The following is a 23,621-nucleotide window of genomic DNA, read 5'->3' on the forward strand; positions in this document are numbered from 1 at the left end:
AGGGGCTTGTAGTGGTGGGTGTGTGTGTGGGGCTGGTAGTGGTGTGTGTGTGTGTGTGTGGGGCTGGTAGTGGTGTGTGTGTGTGTGTGTGTGGGGCTGGTAGTGGTGGGTGTGTGTGTGGGGCTGGTAGTGGTGGGTGTGTGTGTGGGGCTGGTAGTGGTGGGTGTGTGTGTGTAGGGCTGGTAGTGGTGGGTGTGTGTGTGTGTGTGGGGCTGGTAGTGGTGGGTGCGTTTGTGGGGCTGGTAGTGGTGGGTGTGTGTGTGGGGCTGGTAGTGGTGGGTGTGTGTGTGGGGCTGGTAGTGGTGGGTGTGTGTGTGTGGGGGGCTGGTAGTGGTGGGGGTGTGTGTGTGTGGGGCTGGTAGTGGTGGGTGTGTGTGTGGGGCTGGTAGTGGTGGGTGTGTGTGTGGGGCTGGTAGTGGTGGGTGTGTGTGTGGGGCTGGTAGTGGTGGGTGTGTGTGTGGGGCTGGTAGTGGTGGGTGTGTGTGTGGGGCTGGTAGTGGTGGGTGTGTGTGTGGGGCTGGTAGTGGTGGGTGTGTGTGTGGGGCTGGTAGTGGTGGGTGTGTGTGTGTGTGTGGGGCTGGTAGTGGTGGGTGTGTGTGTGTGTTTGGGGCTGGTAGTGGTGGGTGTGTGTGTGTGTGTGTGGGGCTGTTAGTGGTGGGTCTGTGTGTTTGTGGGGCTGGTAGTGGTGGGTGTGTGTGTGTGTGGGGCTGGTAGTGGTGTGTGTGTGTGTGGGGCTGTTAGTGGTGTGTGTGTGTGTGTGGGGCTGGTATTGGTGGGTGTGTGTGTGGGGCTGGTAGTGGTGGGTGTGTGTGTGGGGCTGGTAGTAGTGGGTGTGTGTGTGGGGCTGGTATTGGTGGGTGTGTGTGTGGGGCTGCTAGTGGTGGGTGTGTGTGTGTGTGTGGGGCTGGTAGTGGTGGGTGTGTGTGTGTGTTTGGGGCTGGTAGTGGTGGGTGTGTGTGTGTGTGTGTGGGGCTGTTAGTGGTGGGTTTGTGTGTTTGTGGGGCTGGTAGTGGTGGGTGTGTGTGTGTGTGGGACTGGTAGTGGTGTGTGTGTGTGTGGGGCTGGTAGTGATGTGTGTGTGTGTGGGGCTGGTAGTGGTGTGTGTGTGTGTGGGGCTGTTAGTGGTGTGTGTGTGTGTGGGGCTGGTAGTGGTGGGTGTGTGTGTGGGGCTGGTAGTGGTGGGTGTGTGTGTGGGGCTGGTAGTGGTGTGTGTGTGTGTGGGGCTGGTAGTGGTGTGTGTGTGTGTGGGGCTGGTAGTGGTGTGTGTGTGTGTGTGGGGCTGGTAGTGGTGTGTGTGTGTGTGTGTGGGGCTGGTATTGGTGGGTGTGTGTGTGGGGCTGGTAGTGGTGGGTGTGTGTGTGTGTGTGGGCCTGGTAGTGGTGGGTGTGTGTGTGGGGCTGGTAGTGGTGGGTGTGTGTGTGTGTGTGGGGCTGGTAGTGGTGGGGGTGTGTGTGTGTGGGGCTGGTAGTTGTGCGTGTGTGTGTGTGTGTGGGGCTGGTAGTGGTGGGTGTGTGTGTTGGACTGGTAGTGGTGGGTGTGTGTGTGTGTGGGGCTGGTAGTGGTGGGTGTGTGTGTGTGTGTGAGGGGCTGGTAGTGGTGGGTGTGTGTGTGGGGCTGGTAGTGGTGTGTGTGTGTGTGTGTGTGGGGCTGGTAGTGGTGTGTGTGTGTGTGTGTGTGGGGCTAGTAGTGGTGGGTGTGTGTGTGGGGCTGGTAGTTGTGGGTGTGTGTGTGTGTGTGGGGCTGGTAGTGGTGGGTGTGTGTGTTGGACTGGTAGTGGTGGGTGTGTGTGTGTGTGGGGCTGGTAGTGGTGGGTGTGTGTGTGTGTGTGAGGGGCTGGTAGTGGTGGGTGTGTGTGTGGGGCTGGTAGTGGTGTGTGTGTGTGTGTGTGTGGGGCTGGTAGTGGTGTGTGTGTGTGTGTGTGTGTGTGGGGCTGGTAGTGGTGGGTGTGTGTGTGGGGCTGGTAGTGGTGGGTGTGTGTGTGGGGCTGGTAGTGGTGGGTGTGTGTGTGTAGGGCTGGTAGTGGTGGGTGTGTGTGTGTGTGTGGGGCTGGTAGTGGTGGGTGCGTTTGTGGGGCTGGTAGTGGTGGGTGTGTGTGTGGGGCTGGTAGTGGTGGGTGTGTGTGTGGGGCTGGTAGTGGTGGGTGTGTGTGTGTGTGGGGCTGGTAGTGGTGGGTGTGTGTGTGTGTGGGGCTGGTAGTGGTGGGGGTGTGTGTGTGTGGGGCTGGTAGTGGTGGGGGTGTGTGTGTGTGGGGCTGGTAGTGGTGGGTGTGTGTGTAGGGCTGGTAGTGGTGGGTGTGTGTGTAGGGCTGGTAGTGGTGGGTGTGTGTGTGGGGCTGGTAGTGGTGGGTGTGTGTGTGTGTGTGTGGGGCTGGTAGTGGTGGGTGTGTGTGTGTGTTTGGGGCTGGTAGTGGTGGGTGTGTGTGTGTGTGTGTGGGGCTGTTAGTGGTGGGTTTGTGTGTTTGTGGGGCTGGTAGTGGTGGGTGTGTGTGTGTGTGTGTGGGGCTGGTAGTGGTGTGTGTGTGTGTGGGGCTGTTAGTGGTGTGTGTGTGTGTGTGGGGCTGGTATTGGTGGGTGTGTGTGTGGGGCTGGTAGTGGTGGGTGTGTGTGTGGGGCTGGTAGTAGTGGGTGTGTGTGTGGGGCTGGTATTGGTGGGTGTGTGTGTGGGGCTGCTAGTGGTGGGTGTGTGTGTGTGTGTGGGGCTGGTAGTGGTGGGTGTGTGTGTGTGTTTGGGGCTGGTAGTGGTGGGTGTGTGTGTGTGTGTGTGGGGCTGTTAGTGGTGGGTTTGTGTGTTTGTGGGGCTGGTAGTGGTGGGTGTGTGTGTGTGTGGGGCTGGTAGTGGTGTGTGTGTGTGTGGGGCTGGTAGTGATGTGTGTGTGTGTGGGGCTGGTAGTGGTGTGTGTGTGTGTGGGGCTGTTAGTGGTGTGTGTGTGTGTGGGGCTGTTAGTGGTGTGTGTGTGTGTGGGGCTGGTAGTGGTGGGTGTGTGTGTGGGGCTGGTAGTGGTGGGTGTGTGTGTGGGGCTGGTAGTGGTGTGTGTGTGTGTGGGGCTGGTAGTGGTGGTGTGTGTGTGTGGGGCTGGTAGTGGTGTGTGTGTGTGTGTGTGGGCTGGTATTGGTGGGTGTGTGTGTGGGGCTGGTAGTGGTGGGTGTGTGTGTGGGGCTGGTAGTGGTGGGTGTGTGTGTGGGCCTGGTAGTGGTGGGTGTGTGTGTGCGGCTGCTAGTGGTGGGTGTGTGTGTGTGTGTGGGGCTGGTAGTGGTGGGTGTGTGTGTGTGTTTGGGGCTGCTAGTGGTGGGTGTGTGTGTGTGTGTGTGTGGGGCTGGTAGTGGTGGGTTTGTGTGTTTGTGGGGCTGGTAGTGGTGGGTGTGTGTGTGTTTGGGGCTGGTAGTGGTGGGTGTGTGTGTGTGTGGGGCTGGTAGTGGTGTGTGTGTGTGGGGCTGGTAGTGGTGTGTGTGTGGGGCTGGTAGTGGTGTGTGTGTGTGTGGGGCTGGTAGTGTTGTGTGTGTGTGTGGGGCTGGTAGTGGTGGGTGTGTGTGTGGGGCTGGTAGTGGTTGGTGTGTGTGTGGGGCTGGTAGTGGTGTGTGTGTGTGTGGGGCTGGTAGTGGTGGGTGTGTTTGTGGGGCTGGTAGTGGTGGGTGTGTGTGTGTTGGCTGGTAGTGGTGGGTGTGTGTGTGTGTTGGCTGGTAGTGGTGGGTGTGTGTGTGTGTTGGCTGGTAGTGGTGGGTGTGTGTGTGTGGGGCTGGTAGTGGTGGGTGTGTGTGTGTGGGGCTGGTAGTGGTGGGTGTGTGTGTGTGGGGCTGGTAGTGGTGGGTGTGTGTGTGGGGCTGGTAGTGGTGGGTGTGTGTGTGTGGGGCTGGTAGTGGTGGGTGTGTGTGTGTGTGGGGCTGGTAGTGGTGGGTGTGTGTGTGTGTGGGGCTGGTAGTGGTGGGTGTGTGTGTGTGTGTGTGTGTGTGGGGCTCGTAGTGGTGGGTGTGTGTGTGTGTGTGTGGGGGGCTGGTAGTGGTGGGTGTGTGTGTGTGTGTGGGGGGGGCTGGTAGTGGTGGGTGTGTTTGTGTGTGTGTGTGTGTGTGTGTGTGTGTGTGTGTGTGTGTGTGTGTGGGGCTGGTAGTGGTGTGTGTGTGTGTGTGGGGCTGGTAGTGGTGGGTGTGTGTGTGGGTCTGGTAGTGGTGGGTGTGTGTGTGTGTGGGTGTGTGTGTGGGCTGCTAGTGGTGTGTGTGTGTGTGTGTGTGTGTGTGTGTGTGTGTGTGTGTGTGTGTGTGTGGGGCTGGTATTGGTGTGTGTGTGTGGGTGGGGCTGGTATTGATGTGTGTGTGTGTGTGTGGGGCTGGTAGTGGTGGGTGTGTGTGTGTGTGTTGGGCTGGTATTGGTGTGTGTGTGTGTGTGTGTGTGTGTGTGTGTGTGTGTGTGTGTGTGTGTGTGTGTGTGTGTGTGTGTGGGGCTGGTAGTGTTGGGTGTGTGTGTGTGTGTGGGGCTGGTAGTGTTGGGTGTGTGTGTGTGTGTGGGGCTGGTAGTGTTGGGTGTGTGTGTGGGGCTGGTAGTGTTGGGTGTGTGTGTGGGGCTGGTAGTGTTGGGTGTGTGTGTGGGGCTGGTAGTGTTGGGTGTGTGTGTGGGGCTGGTAGTGGTGGGGGTGTGTGTGTGTGGGGCTGGTAGTGGTGGGGGTGTGTGTGTGTGGGGCTGCTAGTGGTGGGTGTGTGTGTGTGTGGGGCTGGTAGTGGTGGTGTGTGTGTGGGGCTGGTAGTGGTGGGTGTGTGTGTGTGTGGGGCTGGTAGTGGTGGGTGTGTGTGTGGGGCTGGTAGTGGTGGGTGTGTGTGTTGGGCTGGTAGTGGTGGGTGTGTGTGTGGGGCTGGTAGTGGTGGGTGTGTGTGTGGGGCTGGTAGTGGTGGGTGTGTGTGTGGGGCTGGTAGTTGTGGGTGTGTGTGTGGGGCTGGTAGTGGTGGGTGTGTGTGTGGGGCTGGTAGTGGTGGGTGTGTGTGTGGGGCTGGTAGTGGTGGGTGTGTGTGTGGGGCTGGTAGTGGTGGGTGTGTTTGTGGGGCTGGTAGTGGTGGGTGTGTTTGTGGGGCTGGTAGTGGTGGGTATGTTTGTGGGGCTGGTAGTGGTGGGTATGTTTGTGGGGCTGGTAGTGGTGTGTGTGTGTGTTGGGCTGGTAGTGGTGCTGTGTGTGTGTGTGGGGCTGGCAGTGGTGGTGGTGGGTGTGTGTGTTGGGCTGGTAGTGGTGCTGTGTGTGTGTGTGGGGCTGGCAGTGGTGGTGGTGGGTGTGTGTGTTGGGCTGGTAGTGGTGCTGTGTGTGTGTGTGGGGCTGGCAGTGGTGGTGGTGGGTGTGTGTGTTGGGCTGGTAGTGGTGCTGTGTGTGTGTGTGGGGCTGGCAGTGGTGGTGGTGTGTGTGTGTGTGGGGCTGGTAGTGGTGGTGTGTGTGTGTGGGGCTGGTGTCGTGTGTTGGGTTGGGGTGTGTCCAACCATGATTTAATGTATCCCTGGAGGCTTCATCACCTGACTTGCCCCGACAGTTCAGCTATCTGTCAGGCCAACACGTCCATCCATGTCACATACTGCCTTCCTACACCAATTGAAAAGCAAAATGTCTCATTACCCAATTGGATGATGCTGGACTGTCAGCCACACAACCTCCTCCTCCACCCCCCCCCCACCCCCCACCCCCCCCACCCACCTCTGTTTTCAATATTTTTATACCTGGTAAAGGCAAATGTTCAAAGAAAATGAGAAAAAAATAATCTTTTTTTAACGTCGCGATGGTTTTTCTCCAGGGTTGCACACAGCAGTGTCTTGGAGATTGATCTTCAATTCTTGGAGACTCCAGGCCAATCCTAGACAGATGTGTATGTCTCTGTGTGTCTGTGTGCGCCTGATAAGAGGTACTTGGGAATAAAGTACGTTTACACCGTTATCGCTGTTATCGAGAAATGTTTTCTAGCTGCCTCGTGTATTCTGGCTATTGGGAAAACTCGAAGAACAACTAGATCATAAAGATGATTCGAGCCAAGCTGATATGGCACCCAGTGCCTGAATTTTCAGGGGGGCTCAGAAGATGGATCTCCACCCTCCTGTTGCTCCGACTAGTTCCATGGGAACCATTGTTCCAACGAACAAGCCAGTGTTGGATGGCAGGAGTGGAGGTGTATCGAAAATGTTTCACTTTGGCTGTCCATTCGTGTGTCATTGTCACAACACGCAAGCTGTGTGAGTGAGTGATCTAACTCATACTGCCTTCTGTTGTATTTGGTCTTTTTTGTATAATCCTACATCACAACAATGATTACACTTCAAAAGTACATCTGTGAAGCACTTTGGGGTGTCCTGAAGTCATGAAAGATGCTACATAAATGTAAAATTGTGCCTTTTCTGTAACTGCCCCATCCTCTGCTTTTAATCCATTGCCTACTTTTTCTACAGACAAACTGTGGAGGGAGGGTAAGTACTGCACATGAACAATCATCAAACTCTATGAAGCTACTAGAGGTTAAGTATCAGAAGCCTATGAAATGCATAACTCCCTCACGTCTATTTCCAAAGGCTGCAGTCTGCATGGCTATCAATCGGTATTGGGTTTCCCATCTCATTAAGAGCACCTTTTCACGTTGTCATTGGTGTATTATATAACCATTTTCATTCTGTAAGTTACTTCATCCTGGTGCTGTGTAATTCAATTCATGCCTCTGCTACTGGTGTCCTGTTCCTGTCTCAGGCTACATTGGTGTTGTCCTTGAAGCTTGCAAAGAAATTTGACAAGCTATGTTCATTCATTTTTTTTTCTGTCAGCTCATCAGGTGGTCAGTTTTGAGTTTTGGGGAGTCTGGTAATGTTGTACTGTACAGATTCTGTGTAGCTGGGATTCATTTCAGTTCCTGACACCGGTTATTGTAAGATAATCTGACTGCACTGTTCCTGACAAGGCGATATCCTGTAACATGGAGACAAGAGCTTGCAGGGTCGATGGTTCCAGAAATGGTCTATGAAATACAGTTGAGATTGTTCGGTAGTTCAGGTTTGCTGAGATGTACAATATTCCCTCAACTCATCAACAGCATCTTGCCTACTCTTGGGATGTTTACCATGTCAAAGGTGCCAAAGTACAGAGGAGATTCAGATACCGCTAATGTGACACCCCTGTTCAAGAAGGGAGGGAGACAAAAAGCAGGAAACTATAGATCAGTCAGCCTAACATCTGTCTTTGGGGAAAATGCTAGAGTCCATTATTAAGGAAGAAATAGGACATTTAGAAAAGCTTAACACAATCAAACAGAGTCAACATGGTTTTGTGAAGGGGAAATCATGTTTGACAAATTTGCGAGAGTTCTTTTGAGAATATGACAAGCAGAGTTAATAAAGGGGAACCGGTAGATGTGTGTGTGTGTGTACCAGAAGGTATTCGATAAGGTGCCACATAAGAGGTTATTGCACAAGATAGGAGCTCACGGTATTGGGGGTAATGTATTAGCATGGATTGACGATTGGTTACACACAGAAGACAGAGTCGGGATGAACAGGTCTTTTTCAGGTTGGAAAGATGTAACTAGTGGAATGCCACAAGGATCAGTCCTAGGGTCTCAGTTATTTACTATCTATATTAATGACTTGGAGAAGGGGGCAGAGTGTAATGTATCCAAATTTGTTGTTGATACAAAAATAGGTGGGAGGGCATGTTGTGATGAGGACATAAGGAATCTGCAAGGGGATATAGACAGGTTGAGTGAGTGGGCAAAAACTTGGCATCTTACGCTTTGGTAGGAAAAATCAAAGGCAGATTATTATTAAAATGGAGAGAGACTCCAAAAAAGAGCGGCACAGAGGGATCTGGGTGCTCTTGTGCATGAAACACAAAAAGTTAGCACGCAGGTGCAGCAAGTAATTAAGAAGGCAAATGGAATTTTAGCCTGTATTGCTAGGGGTTGGAGTTTAAAAATAGGGAAGTCTTGTTAGAACTGTACAGGGTGTTGGTGAGACCACACCTGGAGGAATACTGTGTACAATTTTTGTCCCCATATTTAAGAAAGGATATACTGGCATTGGAGTCAGTTCAAAAGAGATTCACTAGGCTGATTCCTGGGGTGAAGGGGTTGACTTATCAAGAACAGCTAAACAGGTTAGGCCTTTATTCATTACATTTAGAAGAATGAGGGGTGATTTTATTGAAACATACAAGATTCTGAGGGGGATTGACAGGGCAGATGTTGATAAGATGTTTCCACTAGTGGGGGAATCTCATACTAGGGGACATAGTTACAGAATAAGGGGAAACCTGTTTAAAACTGAGATGCAAAGGAATTTCTTCTGAGGGTAGTGAACGTCTGGAATTCTCTACCCCAGTTGTAGAGGTTAGATCACTGAAAGTATTAAAAGAGGAGGTAGATAGATTTTTGAAATATCGGGGAGTTGAGGGCTATGAGGAGCTGGCAAGAAAGAAGAGTTGAGGCCTGGGGCAGATCAGACATGATCATCTTGAACTGTGGGGCAGGCTTGAGGGGCCGAATGGCCTACTCCTATTTCTTATGTTCTTATGTAGCAAGCAGCTGTGTGGGATGTGATTGAAAACATAGAGTTTGAGGTGGTTTTTAAAGATGGGTAAGAATAGCAAGATAGAGGGATGAAGAAGGATTACCAAAGTGGACGAAGGCTCTGCCTCTGGCTTCTGACCCATCCCACCCTCTGCACGCCCAACTTTGTTTTGTTGTCTGTGGATGGAAGGGCTGGAATGTGAAGCTAAAGTCATTGGCAGAGCTGAGGTTGAGGGAGGAAGGAGATTTGTAAATGAGAATGGGCATTTATCTGAGGATTCTGAATTTGAAGTATTCAGTTGCATGACCTCGGTGGTCACAGCATTAATGAGTCTGTGTTCTTCAACAATGGTGGATCTTGACTCCCAAGCCTAGGATAACCAGTGCAACCAGTCCATTTCCCATCTGTCTTTTCTCTGCATTGGCCACATTAAAAGAGAGGGCTGTGCCATACCCTCGTTGTAAAACAAAGGTTTTTAAGATTGTACATTCAGCAGAAAAAAAGGGGGCCTTTATTCCAACTACCTAGGCTGTATTCACACCAAGTCCTTGAGGTAAAAGATCAGTATGTTTAATCTGTTACATCATGCAGCCTTTAGAGGAAAGATGTGCAGTCCCATTCACACATCTTTACCTGTGTTCACTGACCTACATTAGCTTCTGATCCAGCAATTCCTCAAAATCTAAAAGCTGCCATCCTTGTATTTAAATTCCTCCAGAGCCTTGCCCCTCATCTCTGTAAATCTACAAGCAACCAAGCTCTGCTTCTCCAATTTTGGCCTCTTGTGCTTCCCCAATTTCCATTGTCCCACCATTGCCAGCCATGGTTCCAGCTGCCTAGGATTTGGAAGTCCCCCCCTTAAGCCTACCTACCTCTCTACCTGTCGTTCCTCTTAAGCCTCTTCTCAAAAACCCATGTCATTTGACTAAGCTTTTGTTGGCCTCTCCTGCTGTAATAGTTCAGGGTCAGTTTTTGTCAGGTTACTCTTGGTAAAGCATTTTTGGGACATTTTGCTACATAAGGGCATTGTATCAAAGTCAAGCTGTTACTTTGCCACTCAGCCCAAACGTAAATTGCCATGTGATCACCTTGTGAACATTTACTGTGTCATTTGAATCCGTTATTAAGGTAGCCGTAGCAGAACATATAGAAAATCCTGATGCAATCAATCAGAGTTAACATGGTTTTGTGAAAGGAAAATCGTCTTTGATGATAAAGCAAACAGGGTGGATAAAGGGGAACCAGTAGGTGTATGACATTTCCAAAAGGTTTCGACACAAGGTAAGAGCTCATGGTGTTGAGGATCATATATTAGGAAAATTTGGCAGATGGAGTTATACTGTGGGGAAAATGTGGGGTTGTCCACTTTGGTAGGAAGAAAAGAAAAAGAGAATATTATTTAAATGGAGAGAGACTGCAGTATGCAGTCCTTGGGGTTACCATTGACCAGAAACTGAGCTGGACGAGCCACATAAATACTGTAGCTACGGGAGCAGGTCAGAGAGGCCAGGAATCCTGTGGCAAGTAGCTCACCACCTGCCTCCCCAAAGTCTGTCCACCATCTATAAGACACAAGTCAGGAGTGTGATGGAATACTCTCCAGTTGCCTGGATGAGTGCAGCCCCAACCACATGCGAGAAGCTTGACACAATCCAGGAGAAAGCAGCCTGCTTAATTGGCACCCCAGCAATAAACATCCACTCCCTCCACCACCATCGCACAGTGGCAGCAGTGTGTACCATCTACAAGGTACGCTGCAGGAACTCATCAAGGTTCCTTAGACCTTCCAAACCCATGACCAGTACCACCTAGAAGGGCAAGGGCAGCAGATACTTGGAAACAGCACCACCTGGAAGTTGCCCTCCAAACCACTCACCATCCTGACTTGGAAATATATCGCCGTTCCTTCACTGTCGCTGGGTCAAAATCTTGGAACTCCCTCCCTAACAGCACTGTGGGTGTACCTACACCACATGGACTGCAGCGGTTCAAGAAGGCAGCTTACCACCACCTCAAGGGCAATTAGGGATGGGCAATAAATGCTGGCCCAGCCAGTGATGCCCACATCCCATGGAAATGCTGTGTTACAGAGGGCTCTGTGTGTCCTTGCACATAAATCTAAAAAAAAGTTAGCGTGCAGGCACAGCAAGTAACTGGAAGGCAAATGGAATATTGAACTTTATTGTTAGGGGAATGGAGTTTATTGGAGTTCTTTGAAGAAGCAACGTGTGCTGTGGATAAGCGGGAAATGGTGGGTGTACCGTACTTAGATTTCCAGAAGACGTTTGATATGGTGCCACATCAAAGGTTATTGTGGAATATAAAAGCTTCTGGTATGAGCACATTGGCATGGAAATAAGATTGGCTGGTTAACAGGAAACGAGCAAAAATGGGCCTTTTTCTGGCCGGCAGGATGTAACGAGTGGTGTACCACAGCAATTCATGCTGGGACCTCAACCTTTTACAATTTATATAAATGACTTGGATGAAGGGACCCAAGGTGTGCTTGCTAAACCAGCTGATGATACAAAGACATGTAAGAAAGTAAATTGTGAAGAGGACATGAGGCTGCAAAGGGATGCAGATAGTTTAAGTGAGTGGGCAAAGATCTGGTAAATGGGTATAAATGGGGAAAATGTGAAATTGTCCATTTAAGGTAGGAAGAATAAAATAGTAGTATTATCTAAATGGTGAGAGATTACAGTGCTCTGAGATGCAGAGGGACCTGGGCATCCTATTGCATGAATCGCAAAAGGTTAGTATGAAGGTACAGCAAGTAATTAGGAAAGTTAATAGAACATTATCGTTTATTGTGAGGGGAATGGAGTGCAAAAGTATGGAGGTTAAAAAGGGCATTGGGGACATCTGGAGTACTGTGTACAGTACTGGTCTCCTTGTTTAAGGAAGGATCTAAATGCATTGAAAACAGTTCAGAGAAGGTTTACTAGGCTAATAGTTGGAATGGACAGGTTGTCTTATGAGGAAAGATTGGATAGGCTAAGCTTGTATCCGCTGGAGCTTAGAAGAGTAAATGGTGACTTGATTAAAATGTGTAAGACCCTGAGGGGTCTGGTGGATGTGGAAACAATGTTCCCTCTTGCAGGAGAATCTAGAATAGGGGCCGCCCATTTAAGACAGATGAGGAGAATTTTTTTCTGAGGGTCGTGAGTCTTTGGAACTCTGCTTCCACTGCCTTCTAAGGAAGAGAGCCTTTGAATATTTCTTGAGGCAGAGATAGATAGATTCTTGATAAGCAAAGGGTGAAAGGTTATAGGGTTAAGAGGGAATGTGGAGTTCAGGTTACAATTAGATCAACCGTCATCTCATTGAATGGTGAAGCAGGCTCAAGGGGCCGAGTGGCCTACTCCTGCTCCTAAGTCATATGTTCATATCTTATTGAAACATAAGATCTGAGGGGGCTTGTCAGGGTAGAGGCTGGGAGGATATTTTCCCTCTTGGGGGCATCTAGAACTAGGGGATATAGTTTCAGAATGAGGGGGGTGGGGGGGTCTCATTTAAGATGGAGGTGAGGTGGAATTTTTTTTCTGATGGTTATTAACCTTTGGAATTCTCTACCCCAGAGAGCAGTAGAAGCTAGGTCACTGAATATAATCAAGGCTAAGTTGGACAGATTTTTGATTGACAGGAGAGTTGAGGGTTATGGGGGGGACAGACATGAGAGTGGAGTTGGACCACGATCAGGTCAGCCATGTTGTTATTGAACGTTGGAACAAGCTTGATGGGCTGATGAATGGCCTACACCTCCTATTTCTTACGCTCTCCGAAACAACTCCTGTAGTATTGTAGACAGTAAATCGTTTGTTTAAAAATTTCTTGGCTTCCTATCGGCTGCTCAGAAGTGGCAACTCGAACATTTGAGCAAGAAGTCCCCACTCCCCGAATCAATCTATAACCCTCACTGGAAAACCATGAAGATGATTTTAGATGTATGAAGTGGGAACTGTGGTCCCTTGAGGATCAGGGCCAATCACTGTTCACAGTTTATATCAACGCTTTATTTCAACACAGATAAGCCGTGTGAGGCATTATATCTGATAAGAGGAATAAGGAGGTTGTACATTTCTGTATGGTAGCAGGTCAGTAAAGTCATGATAAAAACAAACTAGGGTTTATTTCTCAAGAGATAGAATTGGACATAGGGAAATTTTATGTTAAACTTGTATCAAATGTCGTCTTTGTCCTTTTTCATTCTTTGATGGGATGTGGGCATCGCTGGCAAGGCCGGCATTTGTTGCCCATCCCTAATTGCCCTGAGTGGCTTGCTAGGCCATTTCAGAGGATAGAGTCAGAGATTGAGTCAACCACGTTGCTGTGGGTCTGGAGTCACATGTAGTCCAGACCAGGTAAGGACAGCAGATTTCCTTCCCTAAAGGACATTAGTGAAGCAGATGGGTTTTTGACGATGAGCGATGATAGTTTCACGGTCAGCATTACTGAGACTTTATTTCAATTCCAGATTTATTAATTAAATTTAAATTCCACCAGCTGCCACGGTGGGATTTTAACCCCATGTCTGCACAACATTAGACTGGGCCCCTGGACTACTCATCCAGTAACACTGCCACCATCTCCCCCGCTATACCTGAAGTACTGCATACAATTCTAGTCACCATATTAGGGAAAATGATATAGACACTGGAGACGGTGCGAGGGAAAACAAGTTTTAACCTCTCAATTCTGCTATCAATTTTGTAAGTCCATCAGGAGAGAATGAGCAAGCTGTTTGCTTTCTTTTGAATAGTGAAGCTAAGGAGTGACTTTAACATTATGAAAGGCTTTGATAGAGCATGCACACAGAGCGTGCCTCCCCTGTGGAGAAGACGAAATTAGATAGAGGCCGTCAATATAAGAGAGTCGACCGCGATAGATAGGTTCTTGATTGGTAAGGGGATCAAAGGTTATGGGGAGAAGGCGGGATAATGGGATTGAGAACCTTATCAGCCATGATTGAATGGCGGAGCAGACTCGATGGGCCGAATGGCCTAATTTCTGCTCCTGTGTCTCTTATAGAGTCACCGAGAAATCAAACGGGGAAATTCAGAAGGAACTTCTTTTGCAGAATGGTGAGAATGTGGAACTCTCTACCATGGGGAGTAGCTGAGAGAAATACAGACGCATTTAAGGAGAGGCTAGATAAGCACATGAGGGGAGAAGGGAATAGAGTTATACCGATCAAGTTAGAAGAGGAAGGATGGGCTGAATGGCCTACTTCTTTGTAAAAATCCGCTGCTATTGCCAGCTTAACAGGAATAGCTAAATGTCCTGTGTGTAGAGGAATTCTGTACAGGAGTGAGTGAATGCAGCAGGGTTTAGCACAGATACTGGACTTTTTGCATGGAAAGCAGACCTGCTCCAGTCTGTCACCTGGTAAATTACCATCTTCCCTTGCTAGGGTGCCTATGAACGGGTGAGCAGGGGTTTGATTTGCCCATTCACTGTCCTTTTGGTTTTTTTTCTCTGCCCCGGGCAATGATGGTGTATATTTTTCATTTCCATGTGGCTATATCTGAGCTTCTGTTAGGAGGCTTGCTTACATTGTTATAATGTCCCCTCCTTTCAGACCTACACTGGCTCCATCCTGGTTGCAGTGAACCCCTACCAGCTGCTGCCAATCTACACCGCTGAACAGATCCGGTATTACACGAACCGGAAGATCGGAGAAATGCCGCCTCACATCTTTGCCATCGCTGACAACTGCTATTTCAACATGCAACGCAACAACAAGGACCAGTGCTGCATCATAAGGTGAGTCAAGACCACACGGTGGTGAATTCTTGTTGTGGCTGTTGCACAAAATACTGTGGATGCTGGGAATGCGCGGTGTGGGTCTGGCAGCAGCTGTGGGGGGGAGAAGCGGAGTTAATGGTCCAGATGTTGCAGTCAGCGGAGTGATTACCGCCGGCCGTGAAGGACTCGGCACCCTTAGTGTTTGTGGAACTTCCGATCCGGCTGAAGCAATGACACTGCAGCGCGGCCATCCACAGGGAACACAGGCGAAGAGGGCACAACCCCCTCTTTTGCGACCAGCTGCCAGTTCGGTTTTCAGCGGGTAGTCAGGTTGTGGGGGTCGGGGAGGTTAGGGTCAGGGGGTTCACATCAGATGGGGGAGGGGTGGTCGGTGTCGTGTCAGGGCTGGGGGCGGTGTTGGGGATGTGGGGGTTGGTGGGTTGAGTTATATTGTTACACCAGCGATTTAACCAGTTTAATCTTGTATAAAGGCCTGGCACTTCAAGGGTTAATTTGGGACTGAGTGCAGTGCTGCCCACAGTGATGTAAGAGAACACTTAACCTGTACCTTGGGAACAGTGTGGTGTTGGACAGAGCTGTGTGTAGAAGCAAGCATGGAGACAGATCCTAGCTTGAACCTTTTAGTGCACCCGTTATATGGTTTCTGGTGGTTGTGAAATACTTACATAAAAGTAAAATACTGTGGATGCTGGAAATCTGAAACAAAAACCAAAATAGCTGGAAAAACTCAGCAGGTCTGACAGCATCTGCGGAGAGGAACACAGTTAACATTTCAAATCCATATGACTCTTCATCAGAACTAAAGAAAAATTGAAATGAGGTGAAATATAATCTAGTTGAGGGGGGGTTGGGACAGGTGGAGCTGGATAGAGGGCCAGTGATAGGTGGAGGCAACGAAGAGATTGCCAAAGATGTCATAGACAAAAGGACAAAGAGGTGTTGACGGTGGTGATATGAGCTGGAGGATGTGCTAATGATGGCATTAAGGGTAGAAAGCAGGACGAGCAAGGGACAGATAGCCCTACTGGGGTTGAGGTGGGAGGGAAGGGATCGAAATGAGCTAAAAGATAGAGATAAAACAGTGAATGGAAATACGTTTTAGAAGAAAGGGGGGGATCGGAAAGGGGGTGGGGTTGGAGGAGAGAGTTCATGATCTGAAGTTGTTGAACTCAATGTTAAGTCTGGAAGGCTGGAAAGTGCCTAATTGGAAGATGAGGTGCTGTTCCTCCAGTTTGTGTTGAGCTTCACTGGAACATTGTAGCAGGCCGATCCCTCTTTTACAGTGAGCAGCGGTTGACTTTGTGACTGCTCCTGTGCTCACGTGACAAGGTGAAAATCCTGGCCTTTGTATCTGGAGCTTTGGAGACCTACAAACATACGAATCAGGAGCAGGAGTAGGCCACTCAGCCCCTCGAGCCTGTCCTGCCATTCAATGAGATCATGGCTGATCTAATTTTAACCTCAACTCCACATTCCTGCCTACCCCCAATAACCTTTCACCCCCTTGCTTATCAAGAATTATCTACTTCTGCCTTTAAAGATATTCAAAGACTCTACCTCAACCACCTTTTGAGGAAGAGAATTCCAAAGACACTCAGCCCTCAGAGAAAAAACTTCTCCTCCTCTCTGCCTTATATGCGTGACTCCTTATTTTTAAACAGTGACCCCTAATTCTAGATTCTCCCACAAGAGGAAACATCCTTTCCACATCACCCTGCCAAGACCCCTCAGGATTTTATGTTTCAATTGTTATTGTGATGAAAGTATAATAATTTTCATACTTTTCTGGTTTATTGTGAAGTAGGTTTATGGGGGTAAGTACTGTTGGGTCTGTCTTTGATTAGTTGCATTTGGAGTCAAGTAGACTGCAAGTTTGGAATCATCAAAAGAAACTAGGTGCATGACATGCTAGTGAGTAAAACATGGATACTGGCTTAGCATGTAAGGTGTGAAGGGAATTTGCATGTTTAGATAAATGAAAAGATTTGGATTTCAAAGGGATGTACGCCTTGCTTATCTGGCTAGTTGTAAACAGACTAAGGAATGTGTTTATTTTTCCCAAAGGTTTCTAACAATATTAGCAACATGAAACTTTTTTATATTATGAGGAAGATACAGTTTCAAAGACATGTGGAACAATAGGATTTATATATTAAGAAGAGAGAGGCATATATAAAGGAGAATGAAAGGCTGTGTCAGGAGGACATGTAAGATCTGACAGGAGTGTGTGAAATAGCCTTAATGAAGCCTCCAACCATGTGTGCATGAGTCTGCTATCTAACCAAACTGAAGTTGGGGAAAAGCCATTTGGAATTCCACTGTCAAGTGGGTATGGTGTTAACTTGTTGCTTCCATTTTAAATCTAATATCTATTCTGGACCGTTACCTTAAAGAGATTGTAACTGGGGTCAGGTTAATTCGGAATTTTAGAAGTTATTATGGTAGTAAGTAATTGTAGCCTTATGTATGTGCCTGAAATCCTTTATATTTTGTTAATAAATTATTTAATTTTTAAAACCTCTAAAGGTCTTGCTGGACTTATTACCTCTGAATTCAGTGCACGCATCATGTGATTAAAAACAAATTGCAAAACCGTTGTGAAAGCGCGAACAAGTTTCCCTTGTGGATTTGGGTCCGCTTGACACACACACTCTGAAATGTCATTACACTCTTCTAATCTCCAGTGGATACAAGCCTAACTTGCCCAGCCTTTCTTAAGACAACCTGCCCATTCCAGGTGATAACCTAGTAAACCTTCCCTGAACTGCTCCAAGGTATTTACATTCTTAAATAAGGAGACCGATACTGTACACAATACTCCAGATCTGGTCTCAGCATAACCTCCCTACTCCTGTATTCAATTCCCCTTGCAATAAATGATAATGTTCTATTAGCTTTCCTAATTACTTGCTGTACCTGCATCCTAAGCTTTTGCGAATCATATTTCTCTCTGAACCAAAGTAATTTTTTTGCCTCCTCCACTAAATAAGTGTTTCATTGCAGCAGGCCAGATGCATCTGATCCTGAACAACTTTCACCCTAGGGGTTAGACTGCAGTAATAAGTGAGGTGATATGTCATTCATTCCTAGATTAACATTGATCTGGCTTTGAGTGAGGGGTATCTTTGATTCCTGCCTCTGTGTCAGAGGATATGCATTTGAGATGTGGTATGGCTTAACTACTCTCTCGTCGGTTTAAGTGGGTTCCATGTCTGTGTGATCAGCTTTGGATCGATATTGGCCTATCCGTAATTCAGGACAGGAAGTTCCTTGAACAATTTGTCTGAGCCGGAAGTGGTTATAAAACTGACATCTGCCAGTAGTATGGTTAAAATGGCTGCCTTGGCCGGTACAAAAGATTTTTAATAAGAAAAAGATACCTGTTTTTGTTTTTAAGCCAGTTTTCATAATGTAATATCAATATCTTGAGCTAAGGAAAGGCAGGACCTGATTTTTTTGAATGTTTTCTCCCTGTAATGCTGGATACCAAGGAATCATGTGCAACAGTGGTCACAAGGATTTCATAAGTGTAGGAGCCCCATTGTATAATTCCTGCATTTTGATTAAACTGGCTAGCCCATGGTCCAGGGAGAAATATGCGCCAGCTCTCAAGTAGGTCAGAATTCAGGGGGATGGAAAAATAGGCAGGGATTGAATCCATTCCAATCTCCATCACCATGTGTCAAGGATCCTGCTCCAATCTCCATCCCCCACACCTGTCCAGGATACAACACATCATTGAAAACGGGTCACATAAAAAGAGTGCACCCTCTGTGTAAAAGGTATAATGAAGTGCTTCTGAGTAACCCCGATGCAGCTTCACTCCTTGGTTACTTTTGCACTGGCGTTGTCGAGGAATATAAACTTGTGATTTTATGAGCCCTTTACCCAAGCTTGGCTAAAGGGCCAATGTTCGAACGCAAGTGTAACCGGTGTTCTTTTTATGTTTAGTGGAGAGTCCGGCGCTGGAAAAACAGAGAGCACAAAACTCATCCTACAGTTCCTGGCAGCTATTAGTGGCCAGCACTCCTGGATTGAACAGCAAGTACTTGAGGCAAATCCCATTCTAGAAGGTGAGTTGGAGAAATTGCGGTAACCTTGAGTTGAGATCTTGCTCTGTTAGCCATGCTATATCCACCCGAGACCTCAGCACTTGATCTGGAAGCACGAAAAGTAAATTTGTGAACAATGTATACATTTTAATATTCTCTAAAAATAGAAGCCCTACCATTTAATGTATGTGCGCTTGATCTACTTTTGACATATTTTGCCTTTCTGTCAGTTCAACAAGTGTAATGCCTTTAGCATAGTAAAAGATGCAACCTCATAAGGGGTTATTAGGGCAGGTAGGTTTTAAGGAGAGAAAAGTAAAGAAATGGCAAGGTATAGGAAGTGAATTCCAGAGCTTAGGGCCCAGACAACTGAAGGCACCAGAAGGTAATCTGGATGCGCAAAAGGCCAGAATGAAGGAGGATGGAGGGTTGTGGGGCTGGATGAGGTTATGGACGTGGGAGAGGTGAGGCCATGGTGGGATTTTGATCTCTGGGTGAGAATTTTGAAAATCGGGCATTGCTGGACCAGGAGCCAATGTATGTCAGTCCAGGATTGAAGCGTGAATGGGACTTGGTGTGAGCTAAGATAAAACAGTGTTGGGTAGAGTAATGAAGCCACGAAGATGATAACTGTCCAAGACTCTCTCCCAACATATTTCCTAATCAGGCCTAGAGCCTAATGATATACATCCTAGTGATTTAAGACATGTATTGTGGTGGACTTTTACTTAGAGTATATCCCTCCTGTTTTGAGCTTTTGTGTGCGTCGAAACCTAACAATTGAGGTTGTTAGTTTTAGAATATCTGCAACCTGTGATTTTGTAAACAGAAAATTCTGGGAACACTCAGGCCTGATGGCATCTGTGGGGAGAGAAACAGAGTTAATGTTTCAGGTTGATGACCTCTCCTCAAAACTGGGAAAAGTTAGAGAGAGAGAATGGGGTGGGGGTGGGGGGGGGGTAAGTGTGGAGGGGAGGGAAAACAAAATGGAAGGTCTGCGATAAGGTGGAAAGCAGGAGAGATTAAATGGCACAACAGCTGATGATGCAGGCAAAAGGGGTTGGTAACGGAACAAATAAAGAAGTAAAAGATGGTCTCAAAGGTGTAAATGGCAACAGAAAAACCATTTACCTACAAGATGCACTGCAGGAATTCACCAAGGCTCCTTAGACAGCACCTTCCAAACCCACAATCACTACCATCTAGAAGGCAAGGGCAGCAGATAGATGGGAACACCACCCACCTGGAAGTTTCCTTCCAAGTCACTCACCATCCTGACTTGGAAATACATCGCCGTTCCTTCACTGTTGCTGGGTCAGAATCCTGGAACTCCCTAACAGCACTGTGGGTGTACTTACACCACACGGGCTGTAGTGGTCCAAGAAGGCAGCTCACCACCATCTTCTCAAGGGCAACAAGGGATGGGCAATAAATGCTGGTCCAGCCAGTGAAGCCCACATCCCACGAATGATTTATTTTTGAAAAAAAAAGCACCTGACTCAAAAAATGGGAGAGGTGCTTACGATGTGCAATTGTTGAACTTGATTTTGAGCCAGCGAGGCTGTAAATTGCCTCAGTGAAAAATGAGGTGCTGCTGCTGTTGAGCTTCATTAGAACAGCGTGGGTGGTCAGATTGGAAGTTGAGCAGCCAATTAATATCACGGGCGAATGGAAGGGCAGGGTGACTTTTTGAGGCTGAACAACGAAGCAGTCATTGATCTTGTTCTGTCTTCCCAGTGTAGAGGAAACCTGCTGTGCCCATGTGTGTGTTGCACTGCAGTTTAGAAGTCGATCACTGCACTGTCATGACCTGACCACCTTGCATTCTTCTCCTCCAGCGTTTGGGAATGCCAAAACTATCCGGAACGATAATTCCAGTCGTTTTGGGAAATACATCGACATTCACTTTAATAAGCGAGGAGCTATCGAAGGAGCCAAGATTGAACAATACCTGCTGGAGAAATCTCGAGTCTGTCGGCAGGTAATGAACATGGAGGCAGCGTTTGAGTGTTTTGAAGAACCTTAACTCTTGTTGCAAAACGTTTGACTTTCTTTTTGCGCCTGTTGCAAAAGGAGGAATAGGAATTTTTGTTTTTACCAACAGTTTTCATTTTCCTTTATCTGTACTGACCATTTCCAGGTTTATAAAGGGATGTAAGACTTTCTATATTTTATGAAACACGCTCTCCTTGTAATTCAGACCAGAGCATTAATCTCTTTGTATGCATGATTACAAATTTTGAACGGGCACAGATCTGAAACAATTGCAAGAAAACTAAAAGATGCTTTTAGAAAATTAATTGCAGGTTTGAAAGTTTGAGGAGAAAAATAAGACCTCCAGCGAATGAAAGCTTCACTTTTTAAAAATTTCTTTGTTCGTGGGATGTGGGCATCAGTGGCAAGGCCAGCACTTGTTGTCCATCCCTAATTGCCCCTGAACTGAGTGGCTCACTAGACCATTTTGGAGGGAATTAAGAGTCAATGACAATTGTGTCGGCCAGACCAGATAAGATTTCCTTCCTTGAAGGAAATGTCCTGTTCTAAAGGGCATAAGCAATATGGTTGACTCTTAAATGCCCTCTGAAATGGCCTAGCAAGTCTCTCAGTTGTATCAAACTGCTACAAAGCCTCACAAAAGGAATGAAACCAGACGGACCATCCGGCATCAACCTAGGCATCAGAAACAATAAAGGCGACCTCAGCCCTGTCGACGCTGCAAAGTCCTCCTTGCTAACAGCCCCTCGAGCCTGTCCTGCCATTCCATGAGATTATGGCTGATCTAATTTTAACCTCAACTCCACATTCCTGCCTACCCCCAATAACCTTTCACCCCCTTGCTTATCAAGAATTATCTACTTCTGCCTTTAAAGATATTCAAAGACTCTTAATCTGCTTTCAGGACCTCATCCCTTTTCCTCTTTGTGGCATTGGTCCCAGTGTGGACCATAACTTCTGGCTGCTCTCCCTCCCACAAAAGAATGTCCTGTAGCCGCTCTGACATCCTTGACCCTGGCACCAGGGAGGCAACATACCATCCTGGAGTCACTTCTATGGCCGCGGAGATGCCTATCTGCTCCTCTAACTATGGAATCCCTTACCGCCATTGAACTTCCACTCTTTCTCTTCCCCTCTTGTGCAGCTGAGCCGCCTGTGGTGCCACAAACGTGGCTCTTGCTACAGTCCTCTGCGGAACCATCTCACTCCCACTGTCCAAAATGGAAAAGCGGCTAAAGAGTGAGATAGCCTCGGGATTCCTGCACTACCTGCCTCTTTCTCTTAGATACTTTAGCGGTCACCCATTCCCACTGCGAATGTGTACTTTTTAGCTGTGGTGTGACCATCTCTCTATATATGCTATCCACGTAATACTCAGCCTTGCGGATGCACCACAGTGACTCCAGCTGCTGCCCAGAGCTCAAGTTTCTGCAGCTGGTGATACTTCCTGCAGATGTTGTCATCGAGGACACTTTGTGCCTGCACGGTTTCCCACGTCCAGCAAGATGCACATTCAATGTGGCCAAGCTGCACTGATGTAGCTTAAACTTAGTGTTTACTTACCTGTCACTCACCAATCATCGTCTCCTCTCTCTCTCTCTCGTGCCTTTTTTCGAAGTTTTGCTGCTCCCTCCCTCTCTCGCACCTCTTTATGAAGTCGTCTTAAACGAAAGCATTGGGTTTCCTTCACTGGCCTATTTTATCTTGGTTGTTTCTCTTAATGGCGTTTGTTTTTGTCTCTTGGCTTAGCGAGGTTTATTTTGGAGAAACTGCGCAAGAGATGTTTTCTCAGTCTGGAGCATTTCACCGCAGGGTGGCATAGACAATATTGTCAATAGTTTTGCCCTGAATTCATTTTAGAAACATGGAAACTAGGAGCAGGAGTAGGCCATTTGGCCCTTTGAGCCTGCTCCACCATTCATTATGATCATGGCTGATCATCCAACTCAATAGCCTGCTCACGCTTTCTCCCCATACCCTTTGATCCCTTTTGCCCAAGAACTATATCTAACTCCTTGAAAGCATACCATGTTTTGGTCTCAACTACTTTCTGTGGTAACGAATTCCATAGGCTCACCACTCTGGGTGAAGAAATTTCTCCTAATCTCAGTCCTAAATGGTCTACCCCCTATTCTCAGACTGTTACCCCTGATTCTGGACTCCCCCACAATCGGGAACATCCTTCCTGCATCTACCCTGTCGAGTCCTGTTAGAAGTTTATAGGTTTCCGTGAGATCCCCCCCCTCATTCTTCTGAACTCCAGCAAATATAATCCTAATCGACTCAATCTCTCCTCATATGTCAGTCCCGCTATCCCAGGAATCAGTCGGGTAAACCTTCGCTGCACTCCCTCTATAGCAAGAACATCCTTCCTCAGACAAGGAGACCAAAACTGCACACAATATTCCAGGTGTGGTCTTACCAAGGACCAATACAATTGCAGCAAGACATCCCTGTTCCTGTACTCGAATCCTCTCGCTATGAAGGCCAACATACCATTTGCCTTCTTTACCGCCTGCTGCACCTGCATGCTTACCTTCAGCGACTGGTGTACAAGGACACCCAGGTCTGGTTGTACATTTCCCTCTCTCAATTTACAGCCATTCAGATAATAATCTGCCTTCCTGTTTTTGCTACCAAAATGGATAACCTCACATTTATCCACGTTATACTGCATTTGCCCACTCACTCAGCTTGTCCAAATCAAACTGAAGCATCTCTGCATCCTCCTCACAGCTCACCCTCCCACCCAGCTTTGTGTCATCTGCAAATTTGGAGATATTACATTTAATTCCCTCATCCAAATCATTAATATATATTGTGAATACCTGGGGTCCCAGCACCGATCCCTGTGGTACCCCACTAGTTACTGCCTGCCATTCAGGAAAAAGACCCGTTTTAAAGAGTTTTTTTATTTTTTGTCCCATAAGGATTAGAAAAGCAGAGTCCTAGTAAAGTCCAGTATCCTGGCAATGGTGATTTAAGAAAATTCTGGAATCGTTAATAGTTAGATACATTGGTTAAGAGCACTGGGACTGTGCACTTTAGAGAAGTGTAGATCACAGTTTATAAGATGATAAAAGGAATAATTGTGTTTTGTACAGAAGGTTTATTCCAATTGAACAGACTAGGGTAAAACTGGGGTGAAAACCTCAAGTTGCATAAGGCCAGATCCATGTCAAGAGGTGGTGCTTTACCTAGAGAATAATAAACCCCTTGGATGGGCTGGCAGTGGGCACAAATCCACTGAATTCCTTCATGCACGGGCTGGACTTGTTTCTGTCTGAGATGGAGGTCATA

General features: G+C 47.7%; 1 protein-coding gene across 1 annotated transcript in view; it reads left to right on the forward strand.

The window, feature by feature from the left end:
• myo7aa (myosin VIIAa) overlaps positions 1 to 23,621 on the forward strand; it is a 486,672-nt gene that overhangs the window by 335,088 nt on the left and 127,963 nt on the right. Inside the window, exons 4-7 of the mRNA XM_041198962.1 lie at positions 6,403 to 6,420; positions 14,087 to 14,271; positions 18,226 to 18,347; positions 20,165 to 20,307. Coding sequence (XP_041054896.1) covers positions 6,403 to 6,420; positions 14,087 to 14,271; positions 18,226 to 18,347; positions 20,165 to 20,307 — 468 coding nt within the window. The remainder of the gene's footprint in view (positions 1 to 6,402; positions 6,421 to 14,086; positions 14,272 to 18,225; positions 18,348 to 20,164; positions 20,308 to 23,621) is intronic.

The sequence above is a fragment of the Carcharodon carcharias genome, chromosome 11 (genome assembly GCF_017639515.1).
Source record: "Carcharodon carcharias isolate sCarCar2 chromosome 11, sCarCar2.pri, whole genome shotgun sequence".
Classification (NCBI taxonomy): Eukaryota; Metazoa; Chordata; class Chondrichthyes; order Lamniformes; family Lamnidae; genus Carcharodon; species Carcharodon carcharias.